Source organism: Mauremys reevesii, linkage group 1, assembly GCF_016161935.1.
Source record: "Mauremys reevesii isolate NIE-2019 linkage group 1, ASM1616193v1, whole genome shotgun sequence".
NCBI lineage: Eukaryota > Metazoa > Chordata > Testudines > Geoemydidae > Mauremys > Mauremys reevesii.
The window spans coordinates 229,130,206-229,154,557 of record NC_052623.1 but is presented as its reverse complement, the minus strand read 5'-3'; the positions used below and the strand labels follow the sequence as shown (position 1 = coordinate 229,154,557).

At 43.5% G+C, this 24,352-nt stretch overlaps 1 protein-coding gene across 1 annotated transcript in view; it reads left to right on the top strand.

The window, feature by feature from the left end:
* Window positions 1-24,352, top strand: part of ANO2 (anoctamin 2) — a 329,541-nt gene that overhangs the window by 277,535 nt on the left and 27,654 nt on the right. Inside the window, exons 16-20 of the mRNA XM_039539558.1 lie at window positions 871-1,072; window positions 4,434-4,545; window positions 5,658-5,715; window positions 8,285-8,385; window positions 19,967-20,115. Coding sequence (XP_039395492.1) covers window positions 871-1,072; window positions 4,434-4,545; window positions 5,658-5,715; window positions 8,285-8,385; window positions 19,967-20,115 — 622 coding nt within the window. The remainder of the gene's footprint in view (window positions 1-870; window positions 1,073-4,433; window positions 4,546-5,657; window positions 5,716-8,284; window positions 8,386-19,966; window positions 20,116-24,352) is intronic.

Below are 24,352 nucleotides of genomic sequence, written 5' to 3'. Positions count from 1 at the left end.
TAAACCCGGCAGCCACGGGGGTGGGGCAGGGCAGCTTAGGGGAGCAAGAGGTTCTGCTCTGTATGCAGGAAGTGTGACCCAGCTGCAACAACAGGTGCCTAGGCAATGAGCGGGGTATGACCAGGCTGCTGAGACACAGGTGCCCAAGGGAGATGAATAATGCAGGGAGCACCTCGTGGAGCATCTCATGGCAGCCAGGCTCCACGGGTAAGGGCCAACTCCTGGGTGCGCCACTGGCCAGAGCTGGGCTCCTGTGAGGGAGAGGCAAGAGCATGTCTGAAGCACAGCTTAGAGCTGTACCGCCTGCCCTGCCTGAGGAGTCCCCAGCTGTGCAGAGGCAGCTGGCTTGGGGCGCACGGCAGGGAGGGCTGCTGGATAGCCAGCCAGTGCCCTCACTCCCACAGCATGAAGAGCCAGGGGCTCAAGCAGGCCAGGTGGCTTCTGCCAGCTTCTGATCTTCCGGCTCTTGCCAGGAGGTGATGATTTTCAAACTGTGGGGATGCGTCCCCCTAGCGCCCCACAGTTTGAAACCCTCTATGTTAAATGGAAGGCAGAAATCTGGGGGGCTTGTGACCCCGCATGCCACCCCACTCATCACCTCCAGGGAGCGCAAATATCCTTGCTTACCCCGGGTGCTAAAATGCTTAGTTAGGACTCTGGCCTCAGTGACTTCTTACAGCAATGGGTTCCAGAGTTTAATCACCTGCAGTGTGGAAAAAGTATTTCCTTTTATAGGATTTGAATTTCCCATCACTTAGTTTCATTGTACGTCCTCACCAATTTGGGCAACAATTTCGAGATATAATTAAACATTTCTTTTTAAACTCTAGTCAGATATGTGCACTGATATCTCCATACATTTCTTTGCAGATTACACTGACATTTTCAGCAGTTTTTGGTGTGACCGTGTACCGAATTATTACAGCAGCCGCCTTGTCCATCAGCAAAAATGAGTCAACCAGGTCGAACGTCCGTGTGACCGTGACTGCAACCGCTGTCATCATTAACCTGGTTGTGATCCTTATATTAGATGAGATTTATGGAGCTGTTGCCAAATGGCTGACAGAAATAGGTAAAGCTATCCTAGCCCTCATTACAACTTTGTATGTATTTCTAACGGCGTATGCAGGAAAGTTCTAAAAGGAGGATTTCCCGTAAAACAGTTCCATAAAAGAGGAAACATTCAGGCCCAGAGGGTAAAAACGTGACTAAGGGACCCCAACTCCAATTTTCAAAAATGACTTAGGGCCAGATTTTAAAGCATATTTAAGTGTCTAAATACTTTTCAAAATCTGACCTTAGACACAGAGGAACCTACGTCTCATTGAAAATCAGTTGGACTTTGGTCTTGTCTGCATTAGAAAGAACACTGGTAAAGCTATACTGGCAAGCCCTCCTAGTGGAGAGTTCCTTTACTGGTACAGTTTGTACCAGTTCCCCAAACAAAATAAACCATACTGGCAAAATGACTCTGTGCCTCGGTTTCCTCACTTATAAAATTTGAATAATGGGTCAGATCCTCAAGTGGTGAATGTCAATGTAGCCCCATTAAAGTCAAGGATCTCAGGAGAAACTCTCTGCCCCTACTGCGCCCTGGGGGCCGGAGGAGCTCTATGCTCCTGCCGCCACCACAGGGCTTGAGGTGTCAGCTGCCGACCCTGGTGGCAGGGCTCTTGAACAATAACGAACCCCTGGCTATAACAAATAAATGGTTTGGATCCCCAGGGGTTCATTGTAGAGAGGGTGTACTGTACTATTATAAATAGCATCATTATTTACAGTTCTGATAGCATACTAGCATAACAGAGGTCCAGTCATAAATAGTTGAGATACAGTAGAATGATTTCTACTGTTAGGGATAGCCCAATTGTTTCCATTTGACTCCAATGAAGATTTAAAATAAAAAGAGACCAGCAATACATTTAATACAATGCCACCCTATTATATTTTCTCTCCCCTTTTGCAGAGAGTCTCTTGGCAAAACGTAGCCCCGGTGCAAATGGGCACAGTTCCATTAAGTTCAGTGGAGATGTACCCACTGATGCCAGTTGTGCATTTGGCTTTCAGAGCTGTATGGGAAACAAAGATAAAAAATACAGTCAGTTTTTTAGCTTTCATATAAAATATCCCTCTGTTATTCCCCCCAAACTTCAAGTCACCTTTAGAGCCAGCCCTGCTGCCCTTCCTCCAAGAACACTCCTATTGAAGTCACTGAGTGTTTTGCCTGAGAAGGGACCCACCATGGACTCTAGACTTTGGCCCTTTTTGAATCATTTCTAGCGCCACAAATTACATCATGGTTCATTCAGATGGCTGTCTGCACTAGTAGGCTCAGATGCCAACTGTAATTAAAAATGTTAAAAAAATTACAATTCATTCATGCTGATAAATGCTTCTTACCTTGTGAACTTTCATATTGCTGAGCTGAGCAAAATGGATGCAATTTTCTTTTCGCACTGCAATTCATAGACGTGTCTGGCATCATGCTGCATTTTTCCACATTAAGGGGCAAATTTGCCTGCCCTGGTGTAGAAGCAGTGGAGGGTGCAAGGACATCCTTTCCATCCCTAAGCTCATTTGGGCTGCAGTTCAGCAAGAGACTTACGAATGTGAGTAACGTTGAGCACCTGAGTAGTACCATGGAAATCAATTAGATTAGTTTCATGCTTAGTTAAATATCTGGCTGAATCAGTGCTTAGGGCAGGAGGCAGCAATAACATCGCCCACAGGCACTGTGAAGGGCTAGAAGGCGAATCACTAAGTCTACATGCAGTGCTTGTGGCCTCAGCAGGGGAATATCTGTGCAATGCAAAGGAAGGACATTGACTCCCCCGCAGTACCGGCAGGAGTGCAGATTTCACCACTTTCAACGAGTCATGTTTCCTGATGCTGAGCAAGTCACCCTATCCCCAGCGCCCAGGTGGCATTGGGCCTAATTCAGATCTTATGTGTGTTGGTGTAAACAGGTGTATCTCCCCTCAAGTCATGGGAAAATCTGCTCAGCACATAGGTTCATATTTGGGCTATGCAGTGCTATCTGGATTGGCCCCAAATGTATAATTTTTAATGAAGTATTTCCATAAAGTCAGCTGATTTGTGTGAGTGAATAATCTAAGGGCCAGAACGTGAAGAGCTCCTCTTGCTGGGTGCTAAGCGCTTACAAAAATCTGGCCACAAGTGTCACAGTGCTTGGCGCTTTTAATAATCTGGTTCTTATTTAGGTATTTTAATGGGAGCTGAGCTCTTTTAAAAAAAACCTAACCCAAATCAGTACACTGCACGATTTCAGTAATGCTTTCCGAGGCTTCTTGAAACTCATGCACTGAATCGCCCTTATTATTTCACATTTTGAATCCACTACAGTGACAACCAGCATGAAATAATAACAACAATCTGTTCAGTGCCTGGTGGCTATCCTCAGAAGTCCTGTGCATGGCTGATAAAAGAAGCCAGAGAGTATATTGAAAAAAAATCTTTGTTTTTATGTTAATGTAGATTAATTGTAATACTCTGCAGTTTACACTTGAAGGGCTTGATCCTGCAAGGTGCTGAAGTCAACTGAAACGTATAAACAATTGTGTGATGTATTTTCAGAAGTTTTACAGAAGACATATCTAAAGGTGTGGAGGGTGTATGGAGAGGGGAAGAACCTTATGGAAAGGATGGCCTTGTGGTTAATATTTTGGAGTGGGGAATGGGGGTTAGGACATTTAAATTCACTTCCTGTCTCCCCCCACCCCCCAGGAAGTTACTTCAGCATGTGCTTTAAACATTTAAGCAGTCCCATTGAAGTCAGTGGAACTACTCACATACTTAAAGTTAAGCAGGTACTTAAATACTTTGCTGAATGAGGCCCTTAAATGTTTGTGCCTCAGTTTCTCCATCCATGAAATGGGAATAGCAATACTCTATTTCAAAGGGTGTTGTGAGAATAAATTCATTAAGACCTGATTCACATTTAGACAAGGGTCAGGAGGTGTAAAAGGGGCCTTACTGTAAATGAGAATCAGGCCCCAATTTATTTATCCTTCTAACATCATTACTATTAACAAGGTAGCCACATGTTATAGTGATGGGGGTCATAGGAGTAGAAAGAGATTGTGGCAGATCCTCAACTGTGTAAACCAGCAGAGTTACCCCCTGAACATCTGGTTCATTTAACAGTGCAGGTAGATGCCTCGATATGTGTCACTGCCAAATACACTTTAAATGAAATAATAGCCAGAAATTTGCAGGAGTAAGAAGAAAAAAAGTATGCTGTATATTTTCCTAATGTCACTCAGTGCAGAATAAAAGATACGATAAAACCACATTAACCCTAATAATACGGTTTTTGCTTTCGCTTGAGACTACTGAAAGACAATTACATATTTATCTATTGCATTTGTGGTGTTTTATGTTATACTGTGGTTATTTATTTATTTATTTTGCAGAGGTACCAAAAACAGAGAAGACCTTTGAAGAGAGGTTAATTTTGAAGGCTTTCCTATTGAAATTTGTGAACTCTTATGCACCAATTTTTTATGTTGCCTTTTTTAAAGGAAGGTAGGATGAATTTACATCGTTGATTTATTATTAATGGCCCCATGTTGCAGGCTACTGATGGCACTAAGGCCATTAAAAGGTCTGGAATGGCCATCTTAGTACCCAATATGGCAGGAGGGAGTGGGTCAGGTTGGCCTGGAGAGATTGCTGTGGGGTGAGAGGTCCTTAGGTGGACTCATGGTCTGTTTTGCTCCTCTATAGTTGTGGTTTCCTATACATGCAGAATCCACTGCCTACCAGAACCTGATGGTCCATAATGTAGCAGATGGAGATCTTAGAGTGATTGTTTGTAAACAATGTTTTAAGTATGTACGTATTTCTGAATTCTAGTTAGATTCATGTCATTATTGTGCTCCTTTTATGTTTTAGAAGCTGTTCATCTATACGTTAAGCTCTTTGGGGCAGGGACCATCTCTTTGTTCTGTGTTTTATACTTTGCCTAGCGCAGTGGGGCTCTGGTCCATGACTAGGGCTTCTAGACACTATACCAATACATATAATAAAGAATAATATATTCTGAACTAATGCCTGTGGATGCCATCAATTAAAAAAAATCACACTTTTATCTGCAAATATTTTACTTACAGTTTTGAGAAGTATTATCTAAGGCAGTTCTAAAAGACATGGGAGAAAAATATTTTGTAAACATTGTATTTGACAGCCCTTTGTGAGTAGTCACTTTCAATGTATATATTCAGAATAGCCCAGGTACTGAAACCCCTTACACATGTAAGTTACTTTGCTCATTAGGACTACTCAAATGCATGAAGTTGTTCATGTGTAACAGTTTGCAGGATCAGAGCCTCGGTCAATTTTCCCATATGTTTGTGTGGGTTTTAACCAGATGAGGAAAAAAAAACATTTTTATAAATAGGAAAAGGTGATTTCAAAACTGCAGAAATTGTCAGGGAGACTCAGGGACAGGCACAATATTTGAAACTCAGTTTAGTTAATTTATCTGAAATTGACAATGTTTTTTTAAAAAAAAATGTTAAAATAGTTAATTTGAAATGTATTTCAAAATTGGCTACTGTGTATAAGCAGTAATTTTGTTGAGGATAATTTTTAATGCATTCTTTTTTCATCATTTCATATATTTTTATTACTTTCAGGTTTGTTGGCCGACCTGGTAGTTATGTATATATGTTTGATGGTTACCGAATGGAAGAGGCAAGTACAGATGGAATTCAAACAGAAAACATAGATAAAAAAGAGACATGGATGAGAGTGCCTTTCTAAGGAGTCCAGCTAACAGCTGAAAAAAACCTACCACATTTACTTTACCAGAATTCTATGCCTTCCAAGAAAAGAAAAGAAAACTCAAAACAAAATTCAGTCCCAATTATCTGTCTGTTTTAGATACTTATATGGCCCCCATCATCATAGTATCTGAGTGCCTCACAGTATTGTGATCTATTTATTTTCACAGCAACTCTGTAAGGTAGTACAGCGCTATCATCTCCATTTTATTCATGTGTAATGGGGAATTGAGACACAGAGAGATGAAGTCCTAGGCACTGACTTTTAGGGTACGTCTACACTACCCACTGGATCAGCGGGTAGCGATCGATCTATCGGGGATCGATTTATCACATGTAGTGTAGACACAATAAATCCATCCCCGATCACTCTCCCGTCGACTGCTGAACTCCAGCAGTGTGAGAGGCAGAAGCAAAGTTGATGGGGGAGCCGCGGCCATCGATCCAGCACCGTGAGGAAGTGAAGTAAGTAATTTTAATTCGATCTAAGATACGTCGACTTCAGCTACACTATTCTCATAGCTGAAGTTGCATATCTTAGTTCGATGCCTCCCCAAAGTGTAGACCAGGTCTAGTTTTCCCTTAGGGTGCTCCACCTCCACTCTGCCCTGAGGCGCCACTCCTGCTCTGCCTCTCCCCTGAGGACACATCCTTACTCCACCTCTTCCTGCCCCCACTCCAATCTCTCTCCCACCTGCCATTCGCTGATCTTTGCCCTTCCCCAAGCACCTCCCCCAGCCGCCTAAGGAACTGATCGACAGTACCACGGAACACTGTGACTGGTGGGTGCTGAGCACCCACTTTTTTTTCCATGGGTGGGTGAGTTGCCCATACTCACACATGAAATCTGTGGAGGAGCAGTGGCTTGAACCCAACGACTAGATTTGTGCCCTAACCATTAGACCATCCTTCCCCTCAAAAAGTCTGGAAAAAAATTGTTATAGGATCTCGCCACTTTGTCCTTCTAGCCCCGATCAACCCTGCAAACACTTTATGCTTCACTTTAAGCAGGTATTGGAAGTCCCTTTAAGTCAATCAAATTAATCCAGTGCTTAAAGTAAAGCACACATACAAGTTTGCAAGATCAGGGCCTTTGTTTGTTTGTATCTTTCCAATATGGGGAAAAAAGCAATCAAATGAATACTGTTGATTATTAAATTAAATGTATAGTAAATATTTTAAAGGAATATACAGTAGTCCCAGAGTTCAATATGCTTTTTCAGAGTTCCATACATGTTTTCAGAGTGATTTCATTGGTGAAGCACAAATATATGGTTATGAATAGAATTGGAATGATTGATGGATTTGGTGCTCTGAAATGTTTTGATTCTATGGTGGTGTGGGTTCATATAAATATATGTAGTCTTTGCAAGCTTGTACTTTTAAAATATTGTAAGCTCTTTGGTAGTCTTTGTCTTTTTTCCCCACCTGTGGTTGTAAAGCACCTACCACAATGTAGTCCTGGTCCCTGACTGGGGCTCCTAGGTGCTACAGTAATACAAATAAATTATAATAATAATAAATATTGTGTAGCAACTAAAGCATGTGTGTTTTTGTAGTGAGGAACATTATAGTATATATTAATGAAGCAGTCTAATAGAAATGGATCCTTTGAATGGAAAACAATATTTTACAGTTTCTTAATCATTCGATATTTTGATCTTTCCATATATTTATGGAAGTTTTAGGGGGGGAAGTTAAGGTTGGATTGTTATTGTAAATTGGTGAATACGAAAGATTATATGGCAGAGGAAACTATCTGGATCCTTCAACTGTTAATTTCCAAGTCTTTTAATGTTTAGGACAGGGGTTCCAAAACTTGGTTTGCGGTTTGTTCAGGGTAAGCCCCTGGCGGGCCTTGAGATACTTTGTTTACCTGAGCGTCCGTAGGTACGGCCGCTCACAGCTCCCAGTGGCTGCAGTTTGCCGTTCCCGGCCAATGGGAGCTGCAGGAAGCAGTAGCCCAGCCCACACTGTTTCTCATAGCTCCCATTGGCTGGGAACAGCAAACTGTGGCCACTGGGAGCTGCGAGCGGCCGTACCTGCGAACGCTCAGGTAAACAAAATGTCTCACGGCCCACCAGGGGCTTACCCTGAACAAGCTGCAAACCAAGTTTGGGAACCACTGGTTTAGGATCTTTAAAGGTATATAATTTTTGTTTACTATATCTTTTGGATTCTAATTAGACTCTACTGAAAAACTTTTTGAAAATTTTGGCTCAGAACTTTAAAAGTCCTTTTCTAGTTCCCTGCCACACACCCTCAGAAAAAAATCCTGGTAAAATTCTACCCCAGGATGAGACCTGACATGAAATTTAAGAGGTATTGGTTCCTTGGAATTGGCAAAGTTACATGGGGGAATTGAAAATCAGGCTCATAATGCAAAGTTAATTTCAATATTAGTTGTAAAGCAGCAATCACTGCTTCCTCGTGCCTTTGTCATAATTCACTAACAGTTTGTGCTTTTCCTTAAATTACAGTGTGCTCCAGGAGGCTGTTTGATGGAACTCTGTATTCAGCTGAGCATCATTATGCTTGGAAAGCAACTTATTCAGAATAATCTGTTTGAAATTGGAATCCCGTATGTATTTCAACCTTTTCCGTTACCATGCACTTTGTTCCTACAAGATTGTAAATTAAAGGCTTGATCCTTCTTCCACTGAATGGGAGTTTTGCCATTGACTTTAATGAGCCCTAATTGAATATACTTAAGATGATGATAAATCACACTTCTGGTTGTGGTGAAATGATCTGGCTGTATTTTACCTTAAATAATTGGCTATATCTGCAGTAAATTGATTAAAGAAAATGTCTGAATATATTGAAGAATTGATATAAATTAACTTTAGAAACCTAAGGAAAGTAGGAAAGATATGATAGATCTCTTGGGAAGTTTTAGAGAAGCTTTCAGAGTAGCTGCATTGAATACAAATGGATATGAAATGGGGGTGGGGGAAGCAATGGCTGATATAAGATCTTAAAATGGGTTATTTAATCTATACTATTTCATGGATTTACACATGAAACCTACATGTTTTTAATGTGCCCTTCACTGTATGATTTTGTAACTAGACTATGGAGAAGATAGTGACATGCTATTTAGCAGCTGTCTTACTATAGTGAGCTTATACATGGAGGCGAATTTTGCATCATGTTTTGAATGTGGCAAGAACTCTGGCTTAGTGTATCTGCAATGGCAGGTGGGTCTGCAGCCAAGAGTCATCACTGAGAATGTCTTATTGCTGAGTCTTGTGAATTTTACCCTTGTTTCTCTCAACTTCATCGTCCCTGTTGGTGACAGCATTCTCTGAGGTGTGTGGGGACATTGGTTGTCTTGGATGTGTAGGTACTGTAGGGCTTACAACTGTGTCTGATCCTGCTCCACTGAACTCAGTGTGAGTTTTTCCATTGATGTGGATGGGTTCTGGATGAGACCCTTACTGAGGGTTCTGAAGAAGAAGAGGACTAGAATCTTGATGGGAGGTGCACAATGGGGTGTCATTGAAATAGATTTGAAAATTGGGCCCTTTTCCCTGGAAATAATTTTTTACTGTTAAAGTGGAAGAAAAAAATATAGACATGTATTATGCATGGCTTTATCCTTCTGAAGTTAAGGATTACTGAGGAGGCCTGTTTTCTGCCTAAGACTCATAACTTGAGGAAAAAGGTGGTAAATTGCTCCAGAAGACTTTTACATGTTGGAGGCTTAAAGCTTTCTCAGTGTCAATCTGATGTGATTTTTTTTATTTCCCTCTTCCAAAAGCTTACTGCTACGGGTTTGTTTAAGGGCGAGCGGTTATGAAGTTATAAATACTGCATTTATTATCTTTGATTCATGGAAGTGGAGACTGATCCAGTCAAAATACAGGGCTACTGTCAGAATATTTCTCAATCCACTGAATGCACTGCTCAGCACAAGAATGTGACAGCTTCATTCCACTTGTTTCTTCTCCCTCGCCAACAATCTGCAGTGACCTCAGTTTAAAACTGAAATATGTATTAAATAAAAACAAGCTTGCTTTACTTCTCCTCTTCCCAGAGGAATACCACTGCTATCTTGTTATACTGATGCTGACAAGCCTTTTCTGTCTGTTCATAAATTATATGAAGCCACACCCTGTCCCATTCTCACCCAGATTAACTGGAACCTCTCTGCCCCACCAGCCCAACTGAACTGGCTCCCTTCTGTACCCTATTACCTCTGCTCCACTCATGGATTTCTTCATTAGAATTTTCTGGGAAATGGATTTTCTGTCCTGCAGAAATATCAAGATTTCAAAAAAATGAATTAGTCCCAAATTGAAACTAATGTGTTTTATTTTTTTTAAATCTTCAGAACCAATATAATGTTGTGAAAAATGTTGGTTTTGTTGAAACAGCTTTTTCCAACCAAAGACTGTTTTGATGAATATTTTCGGACCCGCTCCACTCTTCATGGGTGCTCTCTTACCTCCCACCCATCTTTCTTGTTAGATCATCCCTTCTCCACCAGAAGGTCTTTCTTTTGTTTCCCCTAACTCCCTCTTCCCTCCGTACTGTCCACTGCCCTCATTTCTCTTCTCCTCCTGCACTAGGAATGTTCCGTAGGGACCAACCCTACAGAGGCAGCAAGATGGAATAAATGGTCTAATAGGTCTTTCCATCTCTCACTCCAAGGACTTCTGTCCCCTGCTCTGTGCCTGTCTTGAGGAGAAAGAGATCCCAAGAAAACAGTGCTAATTCTCTCATTGGCTCTCAGCACTCCACTCAGGGTTAGTGATTGTGCTGCCACTGAGTTCACCCTGGTATTGAATGTAGCAGAAATAACTTTTCTATAGGTATTATGAACCAGACTTCTATAATGGGAATATAATTATCTATTAAATTCTGTGGAATGATTCATAACACCTATAGAAAGGGTTTAATTCCCTATTGAATTATGTAGGTTCTCAGAGATATTTCTATATAACTCTATTGGTTTCATTGCTATTAAAGCCCATAGGGGTTTTCCAAAAGGGCAGTGTCTATTTCCTTGCAAAAGGCTGTGAAGCATCAGTCTCATTTGCTGCCTCTTTCATTCAAAGAAACAGGAATAATTGAAGGGCCTGTACAGCTGAGCAGGTTATGGGCTGGATACACATGACACCCACCCAGAGCCTTCTCCTTCAACATGAATATTGCCATGGTCAGAAATGCCTGGTTGACATCTTATCCACAGTTAGTGCCAGTTGCAGAATTCAGACGTTAGGTTTCATGTGTCAGCTCTGCTTTGTGCAGAGTCATTAGAACAAACTCTAACCTGTTCCTAATGCTTCTCTGGAGAAACTGCTCCTTGGCTATGATAGATGTGACTTTCTGGTATTCTCTGCTTTCCTGTGATTTGTTTTTCCATTTCTGCATCCAAGAATATCAAAAGGGCTAGAGCTATGTCATGGCTTTGGAATTATGGGATGCTCAGCATTCTTGAATTGCAGCAAAGTGCTTTGTGTGGCTGGAATTCACAAGTTTAACAGATGCAAATATGCCACAATTCACTTAGAGGTGTCACATCCCATAATTCTCTTCTCATGCCACAGAAATTGCTGAAGGGTTTGAGAACCCCCCGAATTTTATTGAAACTCCTTTTCACCAATTTTATATTCTCCACCCTCACTGCAAAATTCCATGTGGCTATTTTATTACTCTCTATTCCTGACCTTGTGATAAATGCTTATGGTGAAATCCTGGTCCCACTGACTTCAGTGGGAGTTCTGAGTGCACAAGGGGGGCTGGATTGGACTGTAAATTTGTGACAATCTCAGAGATTACAAGTCCTTCCCACCCCCACCCCCACCCCAAATTCCCTCCATTTGAGGGAGTGAACAGATCACAGGAAGCTGACTGTAGCAAATGCAGGACCCTCAGGCCTCCTTCCCCAAAGCAGCAAACACAGTTACACACAAGGGCACAGAAACTTTTAGTCCCCACACTCTGCCACCAAATGCAAAGTGCTTGAAATACCTGATCCAATAGCCTCTCTGTCCATCACTCTAGATGAGGAACAGCAGCAGCAGTTGGGAGGAGGCTTCACAGCCTCCTGACATGAGTAATCCCTCATCTCCAACACTTGAATTCTGGATTTTTACCCTTTTCTTTCCTGTGTTGCGGTTAATTTTTGGTCTCCATTTTTGGCTGTCTCCACTCACCTTTTTCTACAATTTGCCAGCAGATGCTTCACTACTAGCTCCACAGGTGGTAGCAGTGGTAGACAGGGCACTAGTGTTTTACCACTTTAATGTTGCTGAGCCCATGTCTAAAATGGCACAGCAGTGAAAACACAGGCAGCTGTTCTGTAATAGCTCTCCCACTGATGGAGCTGCACTGGTGGTTGTGCAACTGAAGACAAAGACTAGTGAAGGCAAGGCCTTTATCCTACCCCTGTCCTAACTCTGCATCTTTTCAGCTGCCCATTGTTTCTCTCCTCTTCCCTTTACTCACTTCCCTGTCTTAATCCAAAATTTCTTTTCTCTTCCCCACTCTAACAGTCACGGAGCGTCCTCTCCATAAAAATACCCCTAAAGCTATTTTTGTTCTCTAAATAAAACAACCATATAATCACATATGTTTTAAAAAGAGACCTGCTACAAACCTGCTGTGTGCCTGCTACCACCCTCTTCACTTACCGTATGCTGTTATCTCTTTACCCCCCTTTTATGTTCAGAGCTTGTGAGCTCTTTAGAGCCAGGACTGTACTGAGTGCCCTTAACTCGTTTCCTTGAATCAGTGCGTTCTGACTTCTGATGGTAGGAAACAGATAATACTGGCTAGAATCAAGCCTAGTGGGAAAGGATCTGTGCATTCTCTCCTGTTCTCCTCTGCCCCAGCTGTTCAGACCTGACCAGCACTGGACAACTGCAACACTACAGCTATCGCCTCTAAATCTAGTCTTTCTCCCTAACCAGATCTGACTCTGATCACCTGCTCATCTCCTTTCATGGGAGCATGGAGCTTCTCTGATTGTGCCTCTTAGGCACAAAGCGTCTCAAAGTCCTTCTTGGCCAGTCCATAATCTGGCTCATGGGTACACAAGAAGATAAAATAGACCAGATGAGCTTTCCTTGCTTCTCCATTGTTTTCAGCTTGATTTTAAAATATTGATCTTTTGGATCATTATAGAAAATGTTTCTCACAAGCATACCAAAAGAGTTTATCCAGTTTTAACAATGCAATCATCTGTGCAGCTATGGAGTTCTGCAAAACTCATTTTTACTCCTCTGCTGTGGTACAGTTGGAGAATAACCCTGACTGTCTATTCAGTGCAAATCCCTGTCTTTTGTTCCTTTAATTTCCTGACACATTTCTGGTTGATCTGAAATTTCACATGCTTGGGTAAGACACAAAAGTGCATTTTTGTGAAAAGCTGGAGTAGAATCCATTTGGCTTTTTTTCAGTTGATTATTTCAAAATAAATTATAAATAAAAACACTCTTTGGGGCTTAAGTTAAAAAATGTTCAAGCTTCCAAGCTTCGTGCTTGGCATCAGGATAGTTCATAGCGAGAAATAGTCACAATGGTAAATTTTTTTTAAAAAAAAGGGTAATTAAAATAATTCTAAATGACTGAGTACTGGGTTTAGTGCATTCACAGCAAACATTTTAAAAAATCAACTATTGTTTTACTTACAGAGTTCCCAGTGGAGCTACAGAAATGCATTAAACTCCAAGGCACAACTCTCTAGTGCTGCAGCTAGAGGATTAGATCACACATATATACACTCCACATGTAAAGACACCCAAACTTCATGTCAACAGCCTCACACCACCATTGGAATAACAATAAGAGTGCTGCTCCTCATATAGAACTTTTCATCTGTAGATGTCAAAGCATTTTTACAAAGGAGGGGTCAGAATCATTATCCCCATTTCACATATGGGGAAACCGAGGCACATAGCAGTGATGTTCACTTGAAAACACAAAATCATGTGCATCATGGGGCAAGCACAGTTTATGTCAATCAGCAGTTGAATCCTATGCATACATGGGCTACAACACTCATTAATCAGCATACATACTCCAGATCCATACACACATCCCTCTCATTGGAGCACACCTACATTCTTATCCTAATCTACTGTATGATCTCCAATAACATACTGTGCATAGAACCTATGGTTACTCCCTCCCCTCTTGACTTTACACAGACAGACACCCCTATCTCCCAGTATTTTCAATGGGCATGATCCTGGGCTTGATCCTTGTGTAAGTCAGGAATATCTCTATTCAAGTGGATGGTGTTCCACAGGTATTAAGGTGGCATGATATCAGAACTGGGCCAATCACTTCCTTATCTATCAGCACAATCGCACACAGTAATCAAGTGCTCTTCAATCTTATCTGCATACAGAAATAAGACGGGCATTTAAAGCACGTCATTTACTGTAGCAAAAGTAGTTACAGAATAGTAGTAGGTTTTTTTTTTGTTTGTTTGTTTTTTGTTACTGGTCACTGTCTAATGAGAACCTTTATAGCATCAGGAAATTTACCAACAATGTGCTGGAAGGACCTTCTGGGAGTTCTTTGTTTAAATTTCTCCATTGAATTGAAGGGAAGGTTCAGATCATTCTGCTGCCCCTCCTTCCCCACCCGTGCATAGTGCTGAATCACACTTGCCATAGATGACATCCCTTGAATGTCATAAAAATACTTCTGAAGAGCAAATGTAGTGCCTTTAGCATGGACCAGTTTGCACCAAACTAGAAAGCAATGTTCCTTGCTGGGTGTCCTAATTCCTTCTTATAAGGTCTTAAAAATCCCACCCCATTCAAATTACATAAACTGAACACTCTGGTTTTTGTTATCATTATACCCAATGGGCCATGTCCTCAGCTGCATCTGGCACAGGGCGGCTTTTATGAGATCTTTACAGGTCTCTAATCCTGGGGCTGGTTCTGTCTCTGACACAACATAGAGCAGCCTTAGGAGTCCAGCCATGTCCCCAACATGCCCTGCGCTGGGCTGACGCGAAACCACACAGGAATTCCCCTTACACTTGGGTAATCCCCACATTGCTTGCAGCTTCATGCCACTATGGTGGCACAAAACTGCCAGAGTGTGGGCCAAGAACCTGATCTGTTTTTCAGGAACAACGAACAGACCGGTTTGCCAGGTAGCATTGCCCCCTCCTTTGGATAGGGGTCTCGGACAACAGGGTGTTTTTTAAAACTGGAAAACAAATAAATAGATCTACCCCCCCCCACACACACACACGATTCTCTCTGCAACACCCACATCTGGCTCAAGGGGTTTATCACAGGCTGGGGAGGAGGGGGACTGTGAGGGCCCCTGGTTATACCATTGGCAACACTTCATTGGAATTAATCTGGCTTTTTACTCATGCTGTACATATGTGAACTGTTATCAAATAATGTACACATTCGTGAAAGACAAACTAAGAAAATGTGAGAAATCTTGCATTTGATGCTAGCACTAGTGTATTTAGTGTCCTTAGTTTTGGAGAAAATATGTGTTCCAGCATCTTTGCCCTCTACCCAGAGATCCTTCCTGGTTCTGGCTCTGCTAGCCTGCCTGTCTTCCCTTCTCTGCTGCCTTCTCTCCTGTGTTAATGTGCCAATTTGTTTTAGTCCTCCCCCGCCTATTTGAATCCACTAATTAGGCCTCTGTTAGGTCCACCCTGGGGGAATTAATTGATGTTTAAGTGACCAGAGTGCTGGCTCAGCTGTTGGTTCCCAGTATTGAGTCACAGGGAGTCAGAAAGTTCTGGGGCTAATCAAGAATTGGAAGAGTTTATTTTCCAGAATCTCAAAAGAATAGTAGGTCTTGCAAAACTTCCACCACTGAGGGTACGTCTACACTACGGGACTATTCCGAATTTGCATAAACCGGTTTTGTAAAACAGATTTTATAAAATCGAGTGTGCGTGGCCACACTAAACACATTAAATCGGTGGTGTGCGTCCACGGTCCGAGGCTAGCGTCGATTTCTGAGACAGACTGAGCATTGCACTGTGGGCTACTCGTAGCTATCCCATAGTTCCCGCAGCCTCCCCGCCTTCCCCGCCCCTTTGAATTTCCGGGTTGAGAAATTCATTGTCGCGGTGGTTCTGGGAAGTAAATGTCGTCAGTCACTCCTTCCGCTGGGAAAGCAACGGCAGACAAGCATTTCATGCCTTTTTTTCCTGGATTGCCCTGGCAGATGCCATAGCATGGCAATCATGGAGCCTGTGTAGCCTTTTGTGACTGTCACCGTATGTGGACTAGATGCCGCTCACAGAGGCGATTCAGCAGCGCTACACAGCAGCATGCTTTTGCTTTTGCATGATAGCAGGGATGGTTATCAGCCATATTGCACCATCTACCATACCATAAATTGGTAATAAGATGATTGTGGCTACCAGTCCTTTTGCACTGTTCCATTTGCTGCTGTCATAAGTGCCCTGGCTGCTCTTAGCCAGGGGCGCAAAAGCCAAAATTGGGAATGACTCCCTGAGTCAATCCCTCCTTTTTGGTATCTAAAAATAGAATCAGTCCTGCCTAGAATATGGGCAAGTCCCCTAGAATATGGGCAAGTCCCCTAGTCCTGCCTAGAATATGGGCAAGTGTACTAGAGAACCACTGTATCAGAGAACCAGAGAGCACAGCTGCTCTGTGTCAGATCCTGCAGAAATTATGAGCTGTATTCTATTCACAGGGGGTGCTCCTGCAACAACCCCACCTGTTGATTCCGTTCTTCCCTCAGCCTTCCTGGGCTACCATAGCATTGTCCCCCCACTTGTGTGATGAAGTTATAAAGAATGCAGGAATAAGACACAGTGATTTGTTAGTGAGATATGAGTGGAAGGCAGCCTCCAGCTGCTATGATAGTCCAGACAGGACAGTAAGGAGTGTGTAGGAGAGGAGCCCAGCATCCCTCTGCTAGTTCAGGGGCACTTGAATCTTTTCTTTACACATGAAGGGTGGGGGCTGATGGAGCTCAGCCCCCTGTTTCTATGACGATGATGGTTATCAGCCATATTGCACCATCTACCATGAAAAATTAGGACCAGGCACCCTTGATCGACCTAACAGATGCTGGTCATCATGGTTACCAGTCCTTTTGCACTGCCCCTTTTGCCAATAGGCTGATGATGAGGACGGGTACCAGTCTTATTGCACCATCAGCCACCCATGGCGGGGCGAAGCAAGGATGTTGGTGTTGAGTGCTGCAGCATCGGGTCTATCTGCAGCATTCAGTAAAGATAGGGTGACATGTTAAAGAGTCAAGAGAGGATTGTTTTCCCTTTCACTTCTGGGGTGGGTAGGGGGGTGCGTAAATTGCCGAGCTATGCCCTGACCCACCGCGGACACTGTGTTTGACCCTAGAAGCATTTGGAGCTCAGCCAAGAATGCAAATACTTTTCGGAGACTGCAGGAACTGTGGGATAGCTTGAGTCCTCCAGTCCATGAGCGTCCATTTGATTCTTGGGCTTTCCGTTACGCTTGCCACGCAGCAGTGCGCTGAGTCCCTGCTATGGCATCTGTCTGGAGATATTTAAAAAATGATTTTGAATTTCGTCTTCTGTAACGGAGCGCTGATAGAACAGATTTGCCTGCCCTTACAGCGATCACATCCGCATGGTCCATGCGGGAGCTCTTTCTTTATTTTGATTTTTAACTGCATCGCCACCCGTGCTGATCGGAGCTCCACGCTGGGCAAACAGGAAATATTCAAAAGTTCGCGGGGCTTTTCCTGTCTACCTGGCCACTGCATCCGAGCTCAGATTGCTGTCCAGAGCGGTCAGTGGTGCACTGTGGGATAGCTCCCGGAGGCCAATACCGTCGATCAGCGTCCACACTAACCCTAATCCGATATGTTAATACCGATACTAGCGTTACTCCTCTCGTTAGGGAGGAGTACAGAAACCGGTTTAAAGAGCCATTAAAATCGATATATGGTGCCTCCTAGTGTGGACGGTTTTGGCGTTAAATCGGTTTTAAGCTCCTAAAACCGATTTAAACGCCTAGTGTAGACCAGGCCTGAGATAGCAAAGATCTTTCAAGATCAGCTATTCTGCTTTACGTGGCTGAAATCTCACAAGAGCAGTGCCAGCCCAATTTTTTTCACTATTTCTAGTTGCAAAGATGCATCTGAGGGCAGATTTGGGGCATCTAAAACAATTAGGAGGAAACTTTAAATTACGACTGTGCACAGTTGTACCCAAGGGGTGTATGTGTGTGTGTGTACAAACACACACACAAAGAGTTCTCTTTGACATACTTCTTCCAGGGTTTATGTAAGTCTCTATCCTTTGGCAATCTCATTGCCTCGTGTGTGTTCCAGGAAACTCTCCACAAAAAGGCAACTTGAAAAAAATGAATCTGGTTTTCTTAAACACATGATAAACCTTTCCCAGATTAATCTGTATAATTCCACAGATTCTAGTAATTTAAAAATAAATAACAGATTTATATCCAGTTCCAGGATATATCTTTCACTCTTCTCATCTATTCACTTGTGTTCAAAACACTTGTTACTGCTTTTAACATCAATTATACTTTCTGCTTATAGCTTGTTATTGGCTGGTGCTCTCCCTTTCATCATACACATGCCTGAAAAAGGATTTGTGTGTGCATCAATGGGATAATACACCACCAAGGGCCAAATTCTGTTTGTCTTAGTCATACTCTGTGCTGCAACTGGCTCCCTTCAGCTGCTTCTCTCCATGACCTCTGAGCACAGCTCAGATATAATGGGGAATCAAGGCCATCCAGAACCTTCAAGATTGAAGTCATTTTATAAATTGGAGACATTATTAGGTTTATTTACATTCCCCACCATTTTAATTGGTATGTTCCTCATTGTTTTTATTATTTATAAGACATTGTTTGAGCGGTAGAATTTCTGCTTGCTGTCCACAAGCAATGTTCAGGCCATTTGACATCTAATATATTGAGATATACCAATCTCATAGAGCTGGAAGGGACCCTGAAAGGCCATTGAGTCTAGCCCCCTGCCTTCACTAGCAGGACCAAGTACTGATTTTGCCCCAGATCCCTCAGTGGCCCCCTTAAGGATTGAACTCACAATGCTGAGTTTAGCAGGCCAATGCTCAAGCCACTGAGCTATCCCTTCCCCCTGGCTTATTTGTTACAGGGAATATCTCACTTTGGGAAAATGACACCAGTGCTCTGGGATCTTCACTGGCTGGCTGTTGGTTACCAGCCTGATTTTACTATGTTAGTATTGACCTTGGTGCCTCATGCAGCTTGGGACCTACCTGCCTGAGGCACCGTCTCCCTCCCCATACTGCAGTTGCAGTAAGCGGAGATGCTTTCACTGGAGCTCCTTTGACTTGAAAGAGAGGCAGTGTCTGGAAAAAGGGGGACCCTAGGCTTTGGAATTTATTTCACTCCTGCCCCCTCTTTGCTCAAAAATAGCCCCAATCCTTTGACTTTCAGGATACGTCAGAAAGCCCATCTCTGTTCCCAAGCTTGTAGAATATGGACGGGGAAGAGCCAGCGCTGGAATAAGTGCCGTGAAGGGGGAAGATTTGTGGCTGGAGCAATTTTTTTTTCTTTTTTAACAGAGAGAGAGACACTATGTTTGTTTGTGCATTTTAATGTTTGGCAAATGTGCCTGGAGCCTTGGATAGATGCTTTATTGTCTGTCTAAATCTAAATAAATATTAGAGAATAACGGGCCTGACTCTGCTCTGTTCCACTGGTTTTAGGGTAGTGTCAATGCAGTTACACAGAAACATAGGCATTGGCACACTGAATCAGACAGTCCCACGGTTTGTCTAGTGTAGTACCCTGTCTCTGACTGGCCACCACCAGATGCTTCAGAGGGAGATGCACGAAACTCTGCAGTAGACCAACATGGGATACCGCGGCGGCTCAAGGCACCAGCGCAGCAAGCGTGTGCCTGGGGCGGCAAGCCACGGTGGGCAGCATGCCGGTCGTCGTGAGGGAGGCAGTCAGGCAGCATTTGGCGGCATGCCTGCAGGAGGTAATTTGGCGGTAATCCAATGCAGGACTGGCAGATCGCCCGCAGAAACACCACCTGACTGCCGTGCTTGGGGTGGCAAAAAACATAGAGCCGCCCCTGATAGGATAGTCTAACATAAAATTGGTGTTACAGAGCAGAGTCTGGCTGAATTTCTGTAGAAACAGGAAAGATTTGATTTAATTAGACCTTTCATTTCCCAGGAAGTTAAAAATGCTGTTCAGGAAGCTGAAGGATGAAAGGACTGAGAAAAAGGAAAGTGACTCCAACCACTCAAAGCACCCTCAGCAATGGGATCTCGATTACATGTTGGAACCTTTCACTGGACTGACTCCAGAATACATGGAAATGAGTAAGATCTCTGAGTTCATGAGGGTCTGTTATCTTAAAATCTTGTTTTCCCCCCTTCTCTTTTCAGTGGATTTTAACAGCAACCATTGACACATGTTAGCCTGAGAAAAGATACATGTTTTAAGTGCTGTCTTGGCTTCATGAAAGTTATCTGCAAATGAAGTGGGTGCCGAGGTGCACCATACCAGCAGCAGAATAACACTGAGGCGGTGCAGTGTTAATAATTACTAGACTTCTAAAAATATGATTATTTGTATTACAGTCATTCCTCTCAGCACAGGACACATACATAGTAAGAGAGAATCTCTGCCCCGAAGGGCTTATCTTATACATAAACAAGACAGACAAAGGGTGGGAGGAAGGAAGGAAGAATTATTATCCCCATTTTACAGACAAGGAACTGAGGGATTGAGTGACTTGTCCAAGGTCATGCAGAACATCTGCAGCAGAGCCTGGAATTGATCTCAGGTTGCCATGGTTCCAGGCTAGTGCTTTAAAGAAGATTATCCTGCCAGTCAAGTAGTGTGTGCACCCTTTCTCCTCTGACAGCCACAGTGCAGAAGAGGTGGCCATGTATCCCACACACACTGGAGAGACTGGTGTCATTGCTTGTGCTTATGTTCCTATGGTACTTGCACTCAGGGATATGGATCTTGGGTATGATTCTTCTCTCACACCAGTGTAAAGTGGGCGTAAGTCCACAGAAGTCAGTGGAGTTCCACTGCTGCAAGAGGAAAATCAGACCCTATATGCCTAACATTTTTATACACTCCATAAATATGGGCACACTCTAATTTCCATTGACTGCTGAGTTAATGTTTCCAAATGGCTAAACAACTCTGTGATCCAGAGTGTTAGTTCAGTCAGGCCAGTACTGCTACTGTGACTTCAGCTGCAGTTATTACACTAATACCACCGGTCTTCATACATTTGAAGGTCAAGAACCAAGCCCATAACAGCCTCCGCCGCACAACAGAAAAGAAGTCTGTAAATAATAAATACTTAGAAGCATTGAGCAACTTCTATGGAAACAGAATTCATGGTTTGGTGAAAGGTTTTAAACAAAGTTTTGTGCTGTTCCATTGTTTTCAGTCAAGTTACACAGCCATAATATAGAACAGAATCTGGTCCATGTGGCAGATGGACAGTGCAGTTTGCACAACAGAACAAATGGTTCTGTTGTCAAAAGATGTGCTATGCCAGTCATGAACTGGTGTTTGAAGATCTGGATGTCGGCTTTGTGCAAATTGGTGCTGGAGTAATACCAGCAACCCAGGAGTTTTCTGTCTGCCAGAGTTTTACAGGAAATGTTCCACCATCAGGAAGCTTATGTCATAAGAATATGAGAACATACTGGGGCAGCCCAAAGGTCCATCTAGCCCAGTATCCTGTCTTCTGACCGTGGCCAATGCCAGGTATCCCAGAGGGAATGAACAGAACAGGCAATTATCAAGTGATCCATCCCCTGTTGCTCATTCTCAGCTTCTGGCAAACAGAGGCTAGGGACACCATCTCTGCCCATCCTGGCTAATAACCATTGATGGACCTATCCTCCATGAATTTATCTAGTTCTTTTTTAACCCTGTTATAGTCTTAGCCTTCACAATATCCTCTGACAAAGAGTTCCACAGGTTGACAGCGCGTTGTGTGAAGAAATATTTCCTTTTGTTTGTTTTAAACCTGCTGTGTATTACTTTCATTTGGTGACCCCTAGTTCTTATGTTATGAGGAGTAAATAACACTTCCTTATTTACTTTCTCCAGGCCAGTCATGTTTTTATAGATCCCAATCATATCCCCCCTTAGTCATCTCTTTTCCAAGCTGAAAAGTCCCAGTTTTACTAATCTCTCCTCATACAGCAGCCGTTCCATACCCCTAATATTTTTTGTTGCCCTTTTCTGAACCTTTTCCAATTCCAGTATATCTTTTTTGAGATGGGGTAACCACATCTGCATGCAGCAGTCAAGATGTGGGCATACCATTAATTTATATAGAGGCAATATGATATTTTCTGTCTTATTATCTATGCCTTTCTTAATGATTCCCAACATTCTGTTAACTTTTTTGACTGCCACTGCACATTGAATGGATGTTTTCAGAGAACTATCCACAATGACTCCAAGATCTCTTTCTTGAGTGGTAACAGCTAATTTACACCCCATCATTTTATATATATAGTTAGGATTATGTTTGCCAATGTGCATTACTTTGCATTTATCAACATTGAATTTCATCTGCCATTTTGTTGCCCAGTTACCTAGTTTTGAGAGATCCTTTTGTAGCTCTTCACAGTTTCCCTGGGACTTAACTAGCTTGAGTAGTTTTGTATCATCTGCAAATTTTGCCACCTCATTGTTTACCCCTTTTTCCAGATCATGTATGAATATGTTGAATAGGACCGATCCCAGTACAGACCCCTAGGGAACCCCACTATTTACGTCTCTCCATTCTGAAAACTGACCATTTATTCCTATCCTTTGTTCCTATCTTTTAACCAGTTACCAATCCATGAGAGCACCTTCCCTCTTATCACATGACAGCTTACTTTGCTTAAGAGCAGGGGCGGCTCTAGGCACCAGCAAACCAAGCTGTTGCCTAGGGCGGCGAAATCTAGGGGGCGGCAGGCTGGGCCGGTGGACCTGCCGCAGTCATGCCTGCGGAGGTCCAGACCTGCCGCAGGCATGACTGCGGAGCTGGACCTCCGCAGGCATGACTGCGGCAGCTCGGAGGTTCGCTGTTCCCGCGGCTCGGTGGAGCTTGGACCTGCGGAGCTCAAGCGGCGCAGCACACCGCGCTGCCTGGGGCAGCCTAATTTCTAGAGCCGCCCCTGCTTAAGAGCCTTTGGTGAGGGACCTTGTCAAAGGCTTTCTGAAAATCTAAGTACACTATAAAAGCAGCAAAGAATCCTGTGGCACCTTATAGACTAACAGACGTTTTGCAGCATGAGCTTTCGTGGGTGAATACCCACTTCTTCGGATGCAAGTAGTGGCAATTTCCAGGGGCAGGTATATATATGCAAGCAAGAAGCAAGCTAGAGATAACGAGGTTAGTTCAATCAGGGAGGATGAGGCCCTGTTCTAGCAGTTGAGGTGTGAAAACCAAGGGAGGAGAAACTGGTTTTGAATTTGGCCCAGGATGCACATTAGCATCTGATATGGAATTCCAAAGGAAAGCTTATAAAGGGCTCCTTTCCCATTCTAAGTGTGCATGTAGAATAAGCTCTGAGGAGCATCAATATGAGTCAGCAGAACCCAAGAGGGCAGAGGTGCAAATAATCACCAAATGACTCAATGATACAGTTCTGGGATACAATCCAACCGCATCAATCTGCAGGGACAGCAGACTACAAAGAAGCAGTATGCGGGGATTCCAGGGAATAAGTTAGAGGCCAGAGTGTTCACACTAGATACAAAACAAAATTGCTGCCTACCCCAAAGCACTACTGCAGCATCAAAAGAGGATCCCAGAGGGACCAAGCACAGCACAAGCTTCAGGGTAGGAAATCATTCAGAAAAGAACCACAGCTCATCACACGTAGGGCAAATTATCTGAAATCAGACATCTGTTAAATATTGTATGTCACACCTCTGTCTTAAACTACAGACAATCCACTGCAACAAAAGCACCTGAATATATGCATTTTATGATACAACATGTGTGTCAGACAAGGCAGACATATTTTATGTAAATATTTTAATTGATGTTTATAACGGCAGGTGCATTGTATCATTCTCTATAGCAGGGGTGGGCAAACTAGGCCCGCAGGCCACATCCGGCCTGCAGGACCATCCTGCCCGGCCCCTGAGCTCCTGGCCCGGGAGACTAGCCCCGACCCCTCCCTTGCTGTTCCCCCTCCCCCCGCAGCCTCAGTTCGCTTGTTCTGCTGCTGGCGCAAGGCTCTGGGCGGCGGGGCTGTGAGCTCCTGGGGAAGCGCAGCTGCAGAACCCGGCCTGACTCGGTGCTCTGAGCTGCGTGGTGGCGGCAGTGGCCACAGGTGCTCCAAGCAGCGCAGTAAGGGGGCAGAGAACAGGGGGGTTGGATAGAGGACAGGGGAGTTTGGGGTGGTGGTCAGGGGGCAGGGGTGTGGATACAGGTCAGGGCAGTTGGCGGGGAAACAGAGGGTTGAATGGGGGCAGGGGTCCCGGGGGGGGGCATTCATGGAGGACGGGGAGTTGGATGGGTCAACAGGAGGCAGTCAGGGGCAGGAGTTCCGGGGGAAGTCAGGGGACAGGGAGAAA